Source organism: Sciurus carolinensis, chromosome 5, assembly GCF_902686445.1.
Source record: "Sciurus carolinensis chromosome 5, mSciCar1.2, whole genome shotgun sequence".
Classification (NCBI taxonomy): Eukaryota; Metazoa; Chordata; class Mammalia; order Rodentia; family Sciuridae; genus Sciurus; species Sciurus carolinensis.
This window is the reverse complement of record NC_062217.1, coordinates 137629642-137647688: the sequence shown is the minus strand read 5'-3', so window position 1 is coordinate 137647688 and position 18047 is coordinate 137629642. Positions and strand designations below refer to the sequence as shown.

The window sequence follows — 18047 nt, the reverse complement described above, 5'->3', positions numbered from 1 at the left end:
GCTGATGATATGATTATATACTTAGAGGAACCAGGAAATTCCACCAGAAAACTTTTAGAACTCATAAGTGAATTCAGTAAAGTAGCAGGTTACAAGATCAATGCTCATAAATCCAATGCATTTTTATACATAAGTGATGAATCTTCAGAAAGAGAAATTAGGAAAACTACCCCATTCACAATAGCATCGAAAAAAATAAAATACTTGGGAATCAATCTCACAAAAGAGGTGAAAGACCTCTACAATGAGAACTACAGAACACTAAAGAAAGAAATTAAAGAAAACCTTAGAAGATGGAAAGATCTCCCATGTTCTTGGATAGGCAGAATGAATATTGTCAAAATGGCCATACTACCAAAAGTGCTATACAGATTCAATGCAATTCCAATTAAAATCCCAATGATGTACCTTACAGAAATAGAGCAAGCAATTATGAAATTCATCTGGAAGAATAAAAACCCAGAATAGCTAAAGCAATCCTCAGTAGAAAGAGTGAAGCAGGGGGTATCGCAATACCAGATCTTCAACTCTACTACAAAGCAATAGTAACAAAAACGGCATGGTATTGGTACCAAAATAGAAAGGTGGATCAATGGTACAGAATAGAGGACACGGACACAAACCCAAATAAATACAATTTTCTCATACTAGACAAAGGTTCCAACAATATGCAATGGAGAAAAGATAGCCTCTTCAACAAATGGTGCTGGGAGAATTGGAAATCCATATGCAACAGAATGAAACTAAACCCATATCTCTCACCATGAACGAAACTAAACTCAAAATGGATTAAGGATCTCGGAATCAGACCAGAGACCTTGCATCTTATAGAAGAAAAAGTAGGTCCAGAGCTTCAACATGTCGGCTTAGGACCAGACTTCCTCAACAGGACTCCCATAGCACAAGAAATAAAAGCAAGAATTAATAACTGGGATAGATTCAAACTAAAAGCTTTCTCTCAGCAAAGGAAACTATCAGCAATGCAAAGAAAGAGCCTACAGAGTGGGAGAAAATCTTTGCCAATCATACTTCAGATAGAGCGCTAATCTCCAGAATCTATAAAGAACTCAAAAAACTCTACACCAAGAATGTAAATAATCCAATCGACAAATGGGCTAAGGAAATGAATAGACACTTCACAGAAGAAGATATACAAGCAATCAACAAACATATGGAAAAATGTTGAACATCTCTAGTAATAAGAGAAATGCAAATCAAAACCACCCTAAGATTCCATCTCACCCCAATTAGAATGGCAATTATCAAGAATACAACCAACAACAGGTGTTGGCGAGGATGTGGGGAGAAAGGTACACTCTTACATTGCTGGTGGGGCTGCAAATTAGTGCAGCCACTCTGGAAAGCAGTGTGGAGATTCCTTAGAAAACTTGGAATGGAAACACCATTTGACCCAGCTATCCCACTCCTTGGCCTATACCCAAAGGACTTAAAATCAGCATATTACAGAGATACAGCCACATCAATGTTCATAGCTGCTCAGTTCACAATAGCCAGATTGTGGAACCAACCTAGATGTCCTTCAATTGATGAATGGATAAAGAAAATGTGGTATATATATACAATGGAATATTACTCAGCCATAAAGAACGATAAAATTATGGCATTTGCAGGCAAATGGATGAAACTGGAGAATATCATGCTAAGTGAGATAAGCCAATCTCAAAAAACCAAAGGAAGAATGATATCGCTAATAAGTGGATGATGACACATAATGGGGGGTGGGAAGGGTTAGTGTTGGGGTTGGAGTTGGGTTTAGGGAGGGGGGCAGGAATGGAGGAAGGAAGGACTGTATAGATGGAGGGGAAGGGTGGGAGGAGGGGGGGGAAGGGAAAAAATGGCAGAATGAATCAAACAACATTACCCTATGTAGATTTATGATTACACAAATGGTATGCCTTTACGCCATGTACAGACAGAGAAACAACATGTATCCCATTTGTTTACAATTTTATAATAAAAAAAAATGTATAAATGCATTCTACTGTCATGTGCAACTAATTAGAACAAATAAAAAATTGATATAATATTAAAACAAAACAGCCAGAGCAATTAGAGAGACCAAAGAAATTAAAGGGATACGAATAGGAAAAGAAGAACTCAAACTATCCCTATTTGCTGATGATATGATTATATACTTAGAGGAACCAGGAAATTCCACCAGAAAACTTTTAGAACTCATAAGTGAATTCAGTAAAGTAGCAGGTTACAAGATCAATGCTCATAAATCCAATGCATTTTTATACATAAGTGATGAATCTTCAGAAAGAGAAATTAGGAAAACTACCCCATTCACAATAGCATCGAAAAAAATAAAATACTTGGGAATCAATCTCACAAAAGAGGTGAAAGACCTCTACAATGAGAACTACAGAACACTAAAGAAAGAAATTAAAGAAAACCTTAGAAGATGGAAAGATCTCCCATGTTCTTGGATAGGCAGAATGAATATTGTCAAAATGGCCATACTACCAAAAGTGCTATACAGATTCAATGCAATTCCAATTAAAATCCCAATGATGTACCTTACAGAAATAGAGCAAGCAATTATGAAATTCATCTGGAAGAATAAAAAACCCAGAATAGCTAAAGCAATCCTCAGTAGAAAGAGTGAAGCAGGGGGTATCGCCATACCAGATCTTCAACTCTACTACAAAGCAATAGTAACAAAAACGGCATGGTATTGGTACCAAAATAGAAAGGTGGATCAATGGTACAGAATAGAGGACACGGACACAAACCCAAATAAATACAATTTTCTCATACTAGACAAAGGTTCCAACAATATGCAATGGAGAAAAGATAGCCTCTTCAACAAATGGTGCTGGGAGAATTGGAAATCCATATGCAACAGAATGAAACTAAACCCATATCTCTCACCATGAACGAAACTAAACTCAAAATGGATTAAGGATCTCGGAATCAGACCAGAGACCTTGCATCTTATAGAAGAAAAAGTAGGTCCAGAGCTTCAACATGTCGGCTTAGGACCAGACTTCCTCAACAGGACTCCCATAGCACAAGAAATAAAAGCAAGAATTAATAACTGGGATAGATTCAAACTAAAAAGCTTTCTCTCAGCAAAGGAAACTATCAGCAATGCAAAGAAAGAGCCTACAGAGTGGGAGAAAATCTTTGCCAATCATACTTCAGATAGAGCGCTAATCTCCAGAATCTATAAAGAACTCAAAAAACTCTACACCAAGAATGTAAATAATCCAATCGACAAATGGGCTAAGGAAATGAATAGACACTTCACAGAAGAAGATATACAAGCAATCAACAAACATATGGAAAAATGTTGAACATCTCTAGTAATAAGAGAAATGCAAATCAAAACCACCCTAAGATTCCATCTCATCCCAATTAGAATGGTGATTATAAGAATACAAGTAACACCAGGTTTTGGCGAGGATGTGGGGAGAAAGGTACACTCATACATTGCTGGTGGGGCTGCAAATTAGTGCAGCCACTCTGGAAAGCAGTGTGGAGATTCCTTAGAAAACTTGGAATGGAACCACCATTTGACCCAGCTATCCCACTCCTTGGCCTATACTCAAAGGACTTCAAATCAGCATACTACAGAGATACAGCCACATCAATGTTCATAGCTGCTCAATTCACAATAGCCAGATTGTGGAACCAACCTAGATGTCCTTCAATTGATGAATGGATAAAGAAAATGTGGTATATATATACAATGGAATATTACTCAGCCATAAAGAATGATAAATTCATGGCATTTGCAGGCAAATAGATGAAATTGGAGACTATCATGCTAAGTGAGATAAGCCAATCTCAAAAATCTAAAGGACGAATGATATCGCTAATAAGTGGATGATGACACATAATGGGGCGTGGGAAGGGTTAGTGTTAGGGTTAGAGTTAGGGTTAGGGAGGGGGACAAGAATGGAGGAAGGAAGGACTGTATAGAGGGAAAAGAGGGGTGGGAGGAGTGGGGGGGAAGGGAAAAATAACAGAATGAATCAAACAACATTACCCTATGTAAATTTATGATTACACAAATGGTATGCCTTTACGCCATGTACAAACAGAGAAACAACATGTATCCCATTTGTTTACAATAAAAAAAAGAGAAAAAAAAAGAGCATTATTATGAATGAGTATCCTAAGACATAGTAATTTCACTCCCAAATACAAATCCAAGAGAAAATTATACACTTGTGCAAGAAGTAAGGCAGAAACTTAAATGATCTCCAACTGTTCCTGCTTCCTGAGACTCAGACTCTTGAGTCCCAGGAGAGTAAGCAAAACCTGTGACTTGCTTCTAACAGACAGAATGTGGCGAAGTTGATGGATATCACTCTGTGGTGATGTTACATAAGATTTTAACACTCTCTACCTTGCCAGCTTTGATGAAGCCAGTGACCACTCTGGAGAGGCCCACGTGGCTTCTGGTCAACAGCAAGAAAGTGAGGCCCTCAGCCCAGAAACCCACAAGGACCTGAACCTGCCAATAAGCACATGAATTTCAATGTGGAACTTTCCCCAGCTGACCCTTGAGATCAGACCTCCACCCTGGACCAAAACTGAACGGAAGCCTTGTGAGGATGTGAAGCAGACCAGCCAGCTAAGCCATGTCCAGACTCCTGACGATAGGATTCTTGAAATAACAAATGGGTATTATCTTAAGCCACTAGGTTTGGGATTGATTGTTACACAGCAATAGATAACTAAACAACCAGAGACATGTAAGAGAATATCAATGAAACCAAAACAGTAACAAAATCCTGGAAATAACTGACTACAATGCCGGGGTCCAGCCCTAGCAGCAGTCAGGGATCCGAGGTGGATGAGAGGTGTCGGCGCGGTGGAGAAACAGCACACAGAGATACCAAGTGTTCTGAGGCTGAGTCTGAATCTTTATTGTTCACAGAATCTTTTTGTATGTTTTTTCTTTGGTATTGATTACATCATTTCATGGTTAATACAAGGAAATGTTAAGTAAAAATCTTCAAGAGTGTAATTAATGATCTTATTCAATAAACATGTTTTTACTGTATAAAAAAAAAAAAAACAAAACAAAACAAACAAACAAAAAGACCTCAGAAGATCTGCGTGCTTGTGTGTAAGATAAACTTCATTTTCAGAGGAGAATTTGCTCAAAGTAACAGATGATGGCAGTCAAGAGCACAGGCACCTGTATTTAGGAAACACTTTGCAAGACCTCACTGGAAAGCATCATCTGTTGTCCACAGGACATTCTCTGTGGCTCTTAAGCTTCCCTTTCTGGGGTGTTTCATGAACCTCTTAAAGCTTCTTGACTGTGATAACTTCAACAAAGCAGTTTTTGGAGCTCAGCTCAATGGCCAATGTGAAACCCAACCAGAACTGAGAAGCATTCTAATTAATATGTGCACATTCCTCTATTTCTTGCTTTGTTTTGTGTCAGTAAGTTGCAAAAAATACTTTTTCCTCAAAAGTATATTGGCCTTCAAAGAGATACCTGCTCTCCCAGGACCTGAGGCTTCAGGTAAATTGTCTACTCTACCTGCTCAAGCCCTGGCCTAGTGCAAACTTTAACTATCTCATGCTAGAGTTGCTAAGAATGGAGGGGGGGAAATGAAGGAATCCACAGTAGGGAGGAGATATGTCCCAAAGGATCACTTTAATTACACACAGACATAAAATTTAACACAAATAGAAACACTTCACCTAAAACTGCCTCCCTTGCACTCTTGATCATATTCCCTCTCTCTTCTGCTCTCCCCAGTTCTGAAATTTCTTGGAGCTGCCAGATTATATTTTCATATTCATTAAATCCTATGTCAACTTCTTTCCGTGAACAGTACCAACTCCATAACCCTCTCCATGAATAAATAACTTCATGCTTTGGTCCATTTTCTGTTGTTACAAGTGAATACCACAGACTGGATAATTTATTTAAAAATAGTCGTTTATTTAGCTGATGTTTCTGGACGTTGGGCAGTCCAGGAGCATGACCCTAGTGGGAGGGACTCTGCGGTTTCCCCAGGCAGCACAGAACATCACCTGTGAGGGGGTTCATGAGAAACAGTGAAACTGGCTTTTGTAACAGACCCAACTCTCCTGATAACTAACCCACTCCCTTAACAACCCATCAATTCATTAATCCATGACTGAATTAACCTATTCATGAAGGCTATGCCAATTAGCTTCCAAAGTTCTCATCTCTCAACCCTGCTACTGTGTGGGCAGAGTTTGGAAACACATGGACTTGGGGAATACATCCAAACCATAGCACTCCTTGAATTACTTATATTACAAAAGAAGTATTCTGCTAACTTCACAGGGGGGAAGAAGAAACCCAGTCTCCTGCCTACCGTGGGGCTCCTGAATGTCTCCCAAGGGCACTTACAAGTAGTGTCCTTAGACCAGTAGGATGCTGGTCTAAGGAAAGCACTGCCCACAGGCCAAATGCTCCCTCTGCAAGCTTCTCATTCAGGATTTGCAGAGATGGTCTCCTGGATTGCCTATTGTACTGCCTTCTGTACATCTAATGAAAAGATAAATCTTATTTTAATGGTTCTCATCACAATAAACCATCAGACCTTTGATGCTTTTGGGTAGAAAAAAAAGTCAAGCACAGTTACCTTTAAAATTCTTTTCTCCAGCACCTACTTTTGAATGATCCTTCTTGGTCTGAATAGTTTAAAACTCATTCTCCCCATTACCCTGTCCCAGCCAACTCCTTTCAGACTCCAGGCAGGATTTGTCTGGTTTGAAGTTCTTTAAGAATGATTCAGCATCTGTTCACCAGTTTAGTATTATGACACAAATAAGTTGACTGTTAAGACAGTTTTGTTTTCTGTTTCAATTTAAGCCTGTTAAATTAGTAAGCAGGCAGGAATTGAAGAGTTTGTGCTCTGGTTTGAACAAGGCTTTCCCCCTCTGAAAACTGCAGTTGATATATAATTCCCAGATAAGGTATTAAGAGAGTCAAACTTAATCAGGTTGTGGTGTGCAGAGGTGGGGCCTTTCGGAGATGATTATGATTGGATGTGGTCATCAGGAGAAGGTCCCATGACTGAATGCTGGTGACTTCATTAGAAGAGGGAGAGAGATCAGAGGATACAGATGTATGCACGTGCGCGCGCACACACACACACACACACACACACACTCCCTGTCTCTCACCATATGATGCCTCCCACTGCTTTTCTTTATAACTTACCCAACATGAGGTAGTCTGTCATTAGCAACAGAAAACACACTAAAACAATTAGAAAACTTGTTTCCAGTGGTCTACCTGAAAATTTTTAATTCTAGAAAAACACTAGAATTTAAAAATATAGCAGGCATGGTGGAACATGTCTGTAATTCCAGCTACTCAGGAGTCTGAGGCAGGAGGATCACAAGTTCAAGGCCAGCCTCGGTAACTTATCAAGACCCTGTCTCAAAATAAAAAATAAAGAGGTCTAGGGATATGACTCACTGATAGAGTGTCCTGGGTTCATTCATCAGTGCTACAAAAATAGAAAGAAAGAAAGAAAGAAAGAAAGAAAGAAGGAAAGAAAGAAAGAAAGAAAGAAAGAAAGAAAGAAAGAAAGAAAGAAAGAAAGGAAGGAAGGAAGGAAGGAAGGAAGGAAGAAAAGAAAAAAGAAAAATGTGCTAGAAAAAAGAAATCCAGAAGCAAGAGGAGCTTTACTTCATGGTTTCTTTCTTTTTTCTTTTGAAGTACTAGGAACTGAACCCAGGGCCCCCTGCACATGCTAGGCAGGTACTCTACCATTGAGCTTCCATCCTTCCTTCATGGTTTCTCTGAGGGACACTGCTGCTAAACAGTGTCCTCTAAGGTGATCCCCCGGGTATGTCACGTGTCTTGCTGAGTCTCAGGGAATTGAGAGGTTTTATATTTAGGGGGGAATTACCTGGTGATGCTGTTTCCTCATATATGTCTGCCATGGAACTAAATACTAAATATATATTCAGTCTTTGTCCCCTATTCCTGGCACAGAGCTTCTAAAACCATTGGAATTTCACGAGCAGTTTGAGTAATAGGAGCATGTTCTGTTATTTGTCATAAGCCCTTTGTAGAAAAGTGACGAGATAAAGGAAAGGGGCTTTGGGCTTTTAGGGCTAACAAAATGTGGGAAGACAAATATTTGTGGAAAAGTGGTAGATGAGGACTGGTTAGTAAGATTTGTTTGGGTAGACTCTTTCTTGGTACTCTCTAGTCTCTTGTGTGAGGTATTGTCCTTTCCTTGTGTAGGAAGCAGGAGCAGGAGTCCCCTTCTCAAGGGGAGTTGTTGTTCTGCTTTCAAGCAGATAAGGGGAGGGCAGAGAGCTCATCCTGTGTCTGCTGTTTCTCAATTTCTCAAAAAGTCATCCTTATGTCAAAGTTGAGTAACTTGGGTGATGTGCTCTGAACACCTTCAGGATACAGAGACTAAGTTGTATTCCTGACCTCGGATTCCTGTCTATGTGAGTCAGATTTTCATCACTGTGACCAAAACACCTGGCAAGAATAACTTGGAAGAGAAAAAAGTTTTATTTTGTCTAACATTTTCAGAGATTCATTCCATGATTGGCTGACTCCAAGGCAGAAATCTCATGTGGAAGAAGGGTGTGGTGAAGGAAAGCTGTCAGCTCATGGCAGTCAGGAAGGAGAGAAAGATAGAGAGGGAGAGGGAGGGAGAGAGGCTGGGAGAAGATAAACTCTTCTATGGCAGTCCCCCCGTGACCTACTCCCTGGAACCAGGTCCCACCTCCCATTAGTCAGCCATCAATAGATTAATCCATTTGACGGATTAATCCACTGATAGATGAGATCAGAGCCCTCTTGACCTAATCATTATCTAAAAGCCCCAACTCTGACCCTTGCTGCAGTGGGGACCATTCTTTCAACACAGGAGCTTTGCAGGAGACATTCCAGATCCAAACCAAAAGTTACTGGTTGGGAAAGGTCACATCAGAGGGAGAATGACCCTTCTATTCACTCCTGACAGAGTGGACTCTCAACCCCTTTCAAGGATATATAGCTGCTACTGATTTGACGTTTTTGATTTTCCCAGTTATTTGTAATCTATGAAAGAGAAAAGGTAGTTTGGTTGTTAAATAAGATCGACCCCAGAAAAGGACTGCTCTTTTGTAGGGGGACTTATTGTGTAAATCAGCAGGATGAAAAGGGCAGGCAGTTGTATTGAATCAGGCTCAACTGTTTTGCCAAGCACCAAAATGATGTTCTGCAAAACAAAGAGTTTATTCATGTAGTGGAAAAACACTGAAGTCAACACTTATGGAATGTGGTTTTCTTCTCTTGGGTGCTTTGGAATTTGTACTTAAAAAGCAAACAAACAATAACAAAACATTGATTAAAAGTCATAAATGAAAAAGTGGTAGTGTATTAGAAACACAGACAGCCTTGACTTCATGGCTGCTGATCAGAAATCTAGGGCCAGCGCATGTCTGACTCACTAGCTGCATGACCTTGAAAAACTGTTTTACCTCTGTGTCTCCTAGTTTCCTTATCAGTTAAATGAGTGCTTGGGCCCCCTCCCAGGTCCATTTAATTGGAATCTCCAGAGTAGGATCTGAGACATTCATATTTTTAAAAGGCTTTTCCGATGATTCTAATGTGCAGTGAGTATTGAAAACTATCTTCTATCAATGGTTCTCAAATTTTGCATGCAGCCCATCTCCTGTAGGAATTTTTAAAAGATGAGTTCTGGGTCCCATTTTCAGGGTTTCTGACTCAGGAGGTCTGGGGTTGGGTTCCTGGAACTTGTACCCTGACAGATTCCTCAGTGATGCTGATGCTGCTGGTCCCAAAGACATTGAAAGTCACTGGCCTAGATGATCTCTAATGTCCCTTTTAAGTATGAAATCCTAAGAATCTGTGGTCTGGCATCTTGTACCTTGTATATGCCTAATTCTTTGATATCCTCTTTGTGGTTGATGGCCAAGAAATGGACACATTCTTCTCTCTTTCTCAAGCACGTGCACTTTTACCTTGTGACTTTGTCCCTTTCTCCATCAAGAGGTGGAGTCTAGTTTTCATTCTCTGCTATTAACCTGACCTTGACACGTGTACTGGTCAACAGAATGTGGCAGAAGTGACGTGGGAGTTCTGTGCCCTGGTTACAAGAGGCTTTGTTGATTTGTTCTTTCTCTTTCTCTGGCTGGCCAGACTGCCATATGAAGAATTCTTACCTTGCAATCTTGAGAAAGAGAAGCCACACGGAGAAAAGGATCTGGCCAACAGCCGGCACTGACTATCAGACACATGAGTGGGACCCTATTAGATCATCCAGACCAAGTCCGGTCACAGGCTGATTGCAATCACATAACTCCAGACAAAACTGGCAGAAGAAACTTCCAACTGAGCCCAGCCCACCTTTTTAACTCAAGAAATCTAAGCAAATAAAATGGTCATTATTGTAAGCCACAAATTCTGGAATGGTTTGTTATACTGTGATAGATAACTGATAGATTCTGCTTTCATTTCCCTATGCCCAACGTATAGAGAGGACAAAAATAATTTCTCCATGTCTCCTAACATATAGGAACACTAAAAAACAATAATATAGGTAAAAGTGCCTTGAGCACCATATACCTAAATGTATAATCTATTACTTTCTAAAATTATGGTTATTTTCAAGTAGTTTCCAGTATTTTTTACTGAGAAAATTGTAGCAACTAGTAACCACTGTTTTTGAGATCCACAGTGATTTCCACACTCTCTCATATTTCTAGGTGGATTTTATTTCTCCACTCTGCTCATCTTATAATATCTTAAGAGTGATGATCTCTGGTAGTCTTGGATGACATATCACATTACATATAGCATTTTATTAGAATTATGTAAGTGACGACAGGCAGAGGGTACTTAACATGGGAGTGATGGTACCACCGGCTGAATTTATTCATTAAGCTCTTGCTCCCTTACATTAGCCTCTTTTTAAAATTAAAAGTATTTTAGTTGGCAAGTAAGAATTGTATTTATTTATCATGTGCAGCATTATGTTTTGGTGTATGTCTGCACTGTGGAATGACTATATCAAGCTGTAGAATGTGTTACCTTGGATGCTTATCATTTTTTGTGTGTGTGGTGAAAACACTTAAAATCTACTCTCTTGGCAGTTTTCAAGTATGCAATATATTGCTATTAACTATAGTCATCATCATGCACTTAATTATCCTCTTAATATGGTATTCCTGGCAGATGTGTATCTTTGGGTTTGGTAATGGTCCTAGGTACATACATTTTGTCTATGAATACCAGAGGACTGCTTTGTTTGGGCTCTTGGTATAGGCTCTAATTTATAAATTCAGAGAGACAAATTCATTTATGGTCATAGTCTTTCCATCACTCACAAAACTACACACAAGTTTCCAGGTGTTAAACCAATGAGAGAATCATTTCAGAATTTATTTCAGATATCTATGCATATTAATTCCCAGTCTAGGGGAAAAGGAATTTGAAAAAAAAAGTATTGAAATGCTGATGTTATTTGTATATTTTTACTTTCTTATTTATATCCTGAACTAACAATTATATTCATGAGTCGATCAAAAATGGACTCATCTAGATGTAGTGATGCATGCTGTAATCCCAACTGCTCAGGAGGCTGAGGCAGGAGGAGCTTAAGTTTGAGGCCAGCCTCAGCAATTTAGTGAAACTCTAAGCAACTTAGTGAGAGTCTGTCTCAAAATAGAAAAATAACAAGGATTGACAAGTGCTGGGGATGTGGCTCAGTGATAAGCACAGTTCAATTCCTGGCAAGAAAACAAAAAAACAAAAAGAACTGCAGAGGAAAAATTTAAAAGCCAAAGAAACTATTTCCCCCAGAGGTTTTGTTTGTTTGTTTGTTCTTTGTTTTTTAGGGGTTTTTTTTTTGGTGGGGGGAGGGTACGAGGGATTGAGCTCAGGGGCACTCAACCACTGAGCCACATCCCCGGCCCTGTTTTGTATTTTATTTAGACACAGGGTCTCACTGAGTTGCTTAGCATCTTGCTTTTGTTGAGGCTGGCTTTGAACTCTTGACTCTCCTGTCTCAGTCTCCAGAGCCACTGGGACTACAGGTGTGGGCCACTGTGCCCAGCCTCCCATGAGTTTGTCCCAATCTGACTTTTACCTGAATAAAATGAAGTTCAGCATGTCATATGCTGACAGTTTTGAAGGTGCCATTGCAGGCCTGGATGGGCCTTTGTTCTTGGGCTAGTCTAGTCCTGGGACACTCTCAGGGTAGCGTTTGCCCAGGTATTCCTGGGTGCACAGCAACCTTGGTCAACAACAGCAGCTGGCACTAGGGTCCACTGAGGCTCCTGAACTGGAATGAGAGTTATAATTCCAAAGAGGCTAAGGTTGAGCAGGTTATAGGGGAAGAGGGTGAGTTCTAACGGAGGGGTTAGAATGTTAAGAAAGCAGGGTATGATTTAGCAATTACCCTTTATCCCCAGCAGACGAAACTTTGAAGATTAGTATTACCTTCCTAGTCACACAAATCACACAATGACTATTCTGAGTTGAAATTTTTTGATTTATTGCAGCATTACTATCAAGAACACTCTTTAGCATAGTATCACTACCAAGAATACACCAAAATACATGCCTAAAGCTGAGAAAGATGTACGGATTATTTTAGGGTTAGTCAAAAACTCAACTTCTGGGCCCAGAAGGTTGAATGGGAAATGGGGTGAAGGAAGAAGACTGCAGATTTTGTTGGTAGGCAGTCACCACATGTTACCGTTGGCAAGAAGGGCAGAAATGGGAATTACATAGCAAACTGAGTCACAAATTGAAAATGAATCAGTATCACATAGGCCGAAGTTCTGCTTCCATCAGTGATTAGTCAAAAGGCGGTGCTCTGACCAGATAACTGTGGGGCTGGAATGGACAGCAGAGACAGAACAGGAGAAAACAACTCTTCAAAAATGTACTTGAAAGCGATAAGCAAGATCTGCCAGCTCAGCTGCCCAAGGTGCCTGCCACGCCCTCTGCCCCGCCCCTGTCCCGCCCCCACCCCGCCTTCCCAGGCTTCTGCTCCCTTCCAGACATCTTCCAGACCTTCTGATGCTGCTTCTCTTCTTCTTCCCGCCTCAGTTCAGGAGTCGGGATGCTCTCTGGGAGAGGAACTGCCTGCACCCTGGAACATTTCTTCACTGTCATCTTCAGACTCAGATTCTGACAGGAACACTCGGCCGATGCCTGACGGAGCATCCCTTAGAAGGTGTCCCAGTTCCTTCTCATAACATTTGGCTGCCTGCTGCAGATCTCCTTGCTGCTTGTGATTTAATCCTTGGAGATACCAAGAATTTGGTGCATTTTGTTGAAGCAGACTCTCAGCTGTGTTCTGTGACGGATGTTTCATCTCTTCCTTCTCAGTTGATTTTTTGCTTAGGTGAAAACTCTCTAAACCAGTTTGGACAGCAGAAATGTCTTCAGACTTACCCTGATACTCCTGAAGGCTGCAACAGTGTGATTGAAGATGTTCCCTCTCAGCCTCCGGGATCTCCTTACAGAATACCTTCTGATAACATTTTTCTGCTTCCAGGTACTTCTTGAGATCAGAGGGTACACCCAGAGGACCTGGCTCCTTCTCAAGAACTTTATCCATATGGTCTTTAGCCAGTTTCCTTAGTTCCTCAATCTTCTGTCTATATTCACTGACTTTGGATTTTTCTATATTCTGCATCTGTGTGACCATTTCTTTATAGCAGCACATAATATGGTAATAGAGATACCTATTGTTTGGTGTGGATTCCAGTGCCCTTAGAAACAGTTCAATAGCTTTGTCTAGATTACCTTTTTTCTCATAAAAATAGGCTGCCTTATGTAGGACATCTGTTTGGTAAGGGGCCTTCTCCAAGGCCTCATCAACCAATTTCTCTGCTTCATTTTTTTCATTCATCTCCTGCAGTTTCAGGGCCAACAGAACTTTGAGATACTGGTTCTTGGTATTCAGGTCAATGGCCTGCTTCAGAGCATTGACAGAGAAGTTCTTCTCTGGTTTCTTATCCAGATGGTACATTGCAATTGCCAGTCCGGTGGAGGATTCTGGGTGGTTGGGTTTCTCTTCCAGAGCCTTCTGAAAACACCACTTTGCTCTCTCATTTCTTCCACATTGTAGTCGTGTCCATCCTTCCTCGCAGTCAAGTTCAGGACACTCAATGCTGTAAGGATTTGAAAGCTTTGTGCAGATGTCTTTCACCTTGTTCACATAAGTCTGAGCAATTTCAGGTTGGTCCATGTGATAGTAGATCCAGGCATAGTTTCCCCAGGTGACCAGACTTCTGATCTCTGTTTGGTCATCGTGATTTTCCTGGATTGCCTCTTCAGCTTTCTGAAGGTATTCCAGAGCTGCCTCGTTTTGACCATCCAGGTGTTTAATGTAGGCAAGCAAATTGTACATTGTAGCTTTGAACTCAGCATTTAGAAATTCAATCTGATTACACACTCTGTCTTCTAGATAACCTGAGGCACTTTCTTCCTTGAATAAGTTCCAGGTGAAATGGCACTTCAACTGTGGAAGAATTTTCTTCAAGGAATTCTTGGTGATCTCACTGTGAAGAAAATGTACATGATCACTATGATGTGTACCTGCCAAACATTACAATAGTTAATTTTATATGCCAACTTGACTGCGCTACAGGATGCTTAGATATCTGGTTTAAAATTTGCAACCTTCCTAGGGATGTTAGATTTGGACCACACAGTGAGCCACAAAGTTCTAGGAAGACTTCACTCTGGGACTGTCATTTCCAATTGCCAGTTTCCCGTCCCTGAAATACTCTTTAAAAAGGCAAACTTTGCTTTAAGTCAATATCCTTCTTACCCTTCTAACTCCCATCCATTTTGGGCTTTCTCTGCTCACATTTGCACACATATAATGCAAGAAGCATGGTAGGCATTTAAGGAAGAGGAAACCTGAAGGTGTCTGTAGTTGTCCAATGGGTAACTAAAAGCAGGGAAAAAAATTTGGCATCTCTATCTTCATTTTGCTACCTTAAAGTCTGAATCCAATACCTGCTTAACTCATAGACACTTAAATCATTTAAGGAGTGTCTGTTACTGAACTTGGAGGCTCACACCTGTAATCCCAGCAGCTCAGGAGGCTGAGGCAGGAGGATGGTGAGTTCAAAGCCCAGCCTCAGCAATTTAGCAAAGACTAAGCAACTTAGCAAGACCTTGTCTCTAAACAAACATTTAAAAAGGCTGGGGATGTGGCTCAGTGGTTAAGTACCTCTGGGTTCAATCCTGGTATGAAAAAAAAAATGTGTCTATCGAAAAACTGGTAATACAAGGTTGATGTTGACTAGTCATAAATTTACCTAATCTCTCTTGTCACCCTTCAAGACTGAAGACACCAAGGTAAGAATAACTGAAATATTTTCAAGATTCTAGAAGCAACATGTCTTTCAGGCAAATCACCTCATGATAGGACTGCTTTCCTAAATGGGAGCCATTACAAACCAAGAGTGTTACCCTAAGTAGGAAAAGTCATCTCCTGTCCAGGAAACAATAGCCCCCTCAAGCAATGACAACTTCCCCTGCAGAACCAGACCTGAAGTAATGATCAAACAGATCTCAGTTCACCAAGACCACTTGGCTGTGCATACCTCATAACCTGCTTTTGTTCCTTCCCCTATACAAACCTGAAGCTCTTGTCAATATCCCCAAAGATCAGCTTTGGGATAGTAGTCCCCCCAGCCTTACAACGTCATCACACTGAATAAATTCCTTTCTTACTTCATCAACACTCATGTCTCTGGAAGTAGCCGGTGACAGAACCTGGCTATTGGTACTGCCCCAGAGTCAAGTCACTGGCATAGGGCTGTGGTAACATAAATTGTATGTAATAACAAGAGTTCCTCAGTGGGACTCTAGAGGATACTCAGAGCTGGCATTAGCCAGACATTTTCCCATCTGATTTTCCCCCTTGGCAATTCTTTTTTTTTTTTTTTTTTTTTAATTTATTGACAGAACTGGGTCTTGAATCCAGGGAGTACAGCACCAGTGAACTATATCCCCTGTCTTTTTAATTTTATTTTAAAAAATTTTTAGTTTTTAAAACTTTGAGACAGGGTCTTCCTAAATTTCTGAGGTCTTGAACTTGCAATACCTCTGCCTCAGCCTCCTGAGTACCTAGGATAGAGGCATGTCCCCACTTTGGCAATTTTTAGCACTGCTGCAGAAGAGCAATCCACCCTACCTCTGCCCCTACAGAGAACCTTGATGTGGACTTCAGATCATCATAGTCCAGAGGGTTACCCTCAAACCTCCTCAAGTCAATGGCTCTAGATCCAACAAAACACAGGACTTTGCAAAGCCTCTTGTGTAGGCTGGTTACCTAGATGCTGGACAGGACCTGGCTTTCTGGTTGACCCTACTCACGCAGACACAGTTAACATCACTCTTGGAGTCCAAAATATAGCAAAGGGTAACCTGAGCTACTTGGCAGTGAAATTCTTCCATACATTCCATGCCCGAATATGACCTTGGAGAGCATTTTCTCTCCCTTTCCTTCCTCCCTGTCTGGTGTCTCCAGTAAGCAATCAACCCTCACTAAGCAATCAATAGAATCCTCCCTCCCCAAGAAATCAAACCTCAATCCTACCTCATAGCTGTTAGGTGGGAAAAGCAGTTTTCTTTCCCTCTTAGTTTTCTCTGAGACTCTACCAGTGACACAACTCTAGAGGGTCTATATGCATTTTTTTAAAATCAAGTTTACTGAGATTGTACTTATGTACCATAAAATGCACCCATTTTAAAGTTTGATGAGCTTTAACAAATGTTTACACCCACATAACCATGTAGACTCCCTATAGACTATTTCTATCATCCCCAAAGATTCTTTTGTGTGTCTTCTTACTCCATCCCCAGGCAACCATTAGTCTACTTTCCATCCCTGGAGATTAGATCAGCATTAAATGAGAGATTAAGTTATTATTGGTTTTGAAGTGGAACTACTTTCTGCTAGTCACCAGCATTCACCACAGCAACAAAAATCTCTAAGCTATGGGCTTTGTTTTCATATAAGAAATGAAAAAAGAAAAAAAAAATCCCCATCTGTAAGAATTGTTTCTTCCATGTCCCACTTCAAACTGATTATTTTCAGGTCTTCATGAGTTGGTTTTGCAATATTGATTCCATCTTTCACAATACCTGTTAAAAATAAATACTTCCTTTGAAAATCACAAGAAAAAAAGGCTCTCTTAGTCATTTCAAATGGTTCAACAGAAAAACCCACAAAGAGAATACCCTTAGGTCTAACTTTGAATCAGCAAACTTTATGCATGGCTGGATCACTCTGTCCATCCTCTCTGATCCCAGCGACCAGCTCCACCTAGTGAGCAGGTCTAGAAACTGGGGAGTCTTTGCATTTACACCAGAAAAAGCCACAGAAAACAAACAAAAAACTGATAAAGGTCCAAACTGGTAAAGGTATGTAGAACCTATAAGGAACAGTTCCTTGCATAGTGAGCTCAGCTTACAATTTACATTTGAGAATAAGATTGGTTCTGCTTTCTTATTTTACTAACCTCATGATTACAATCTGTTTCTCTGTAGTTCTGACAAGCTGGGACGTGGCTGATTTGCTCTTCAGAAATCTTCGTGGTCTGCCTCCAGTCAGCGCTGCTGTGGGAGCTATATAAGAGGAGGGCGTGGGGCGGGGAATGCTCCAGCTGAGGCGTCTCCCTGTTGCAGAGAAAATTGCTGTTAGGAAAGGGAAGAGGAAACTAGAAAGTGAAACTGACTTAAAATTGTCAAGAAAAAGAAACTTTATATTAAGCACTGCTTTCACTCAGCTGGAGCACATTGCTCAAAGCCGTGAATCTGAAACTACAGTGTGAGAGAATAAGAAAGCAGTTCCAAAAGCCTGACCATCAATCTGGGAGCAGCCCAGAAAAGTGCATTTTTAGTAAAGTTTCTGAGAGATTTTGAAGTAGGGATTTCTAGGACCATATAATATTAAAAATATATATATATGTATTAGTTTCATCCAGAAAATTTACTCATGGGAGATAATTTGCTTGTGTTATGGAAATGCACAAGAATTACAAACCATCACGCATATTGAGCCAAA

General features: G+C 40.4%; 1 protein-coding gene across 1 annotated transcript; it reads right to left on the bottom strand.

The window, feature by feature from the left end:
- Positions 1-12500: 12500 nt before the first annotated feature.
- Positions 12501-17629, bottom strand: Ifit3 (interferon induced protein with tetratricopeptide repeats 3). Its single transcript, XM_047553631.1, has 2 exons — positions 17503-17629; positions 12501-14523 (listed from the first exon to the last, which is right to left on the bottom strand). Exons 1-2 carry the CDS (start codon positions 17505-17507, stop codon positions 13065-13067), a joined length of 1464 nt encoding a protein of 487 aa, XP_047409587.1. The 5' UTR covers positions 17508-17629; the 3' UTR covers positions 12501-13064.
- Positions 17630-18047: the final 418 nt, after the last annotated feature.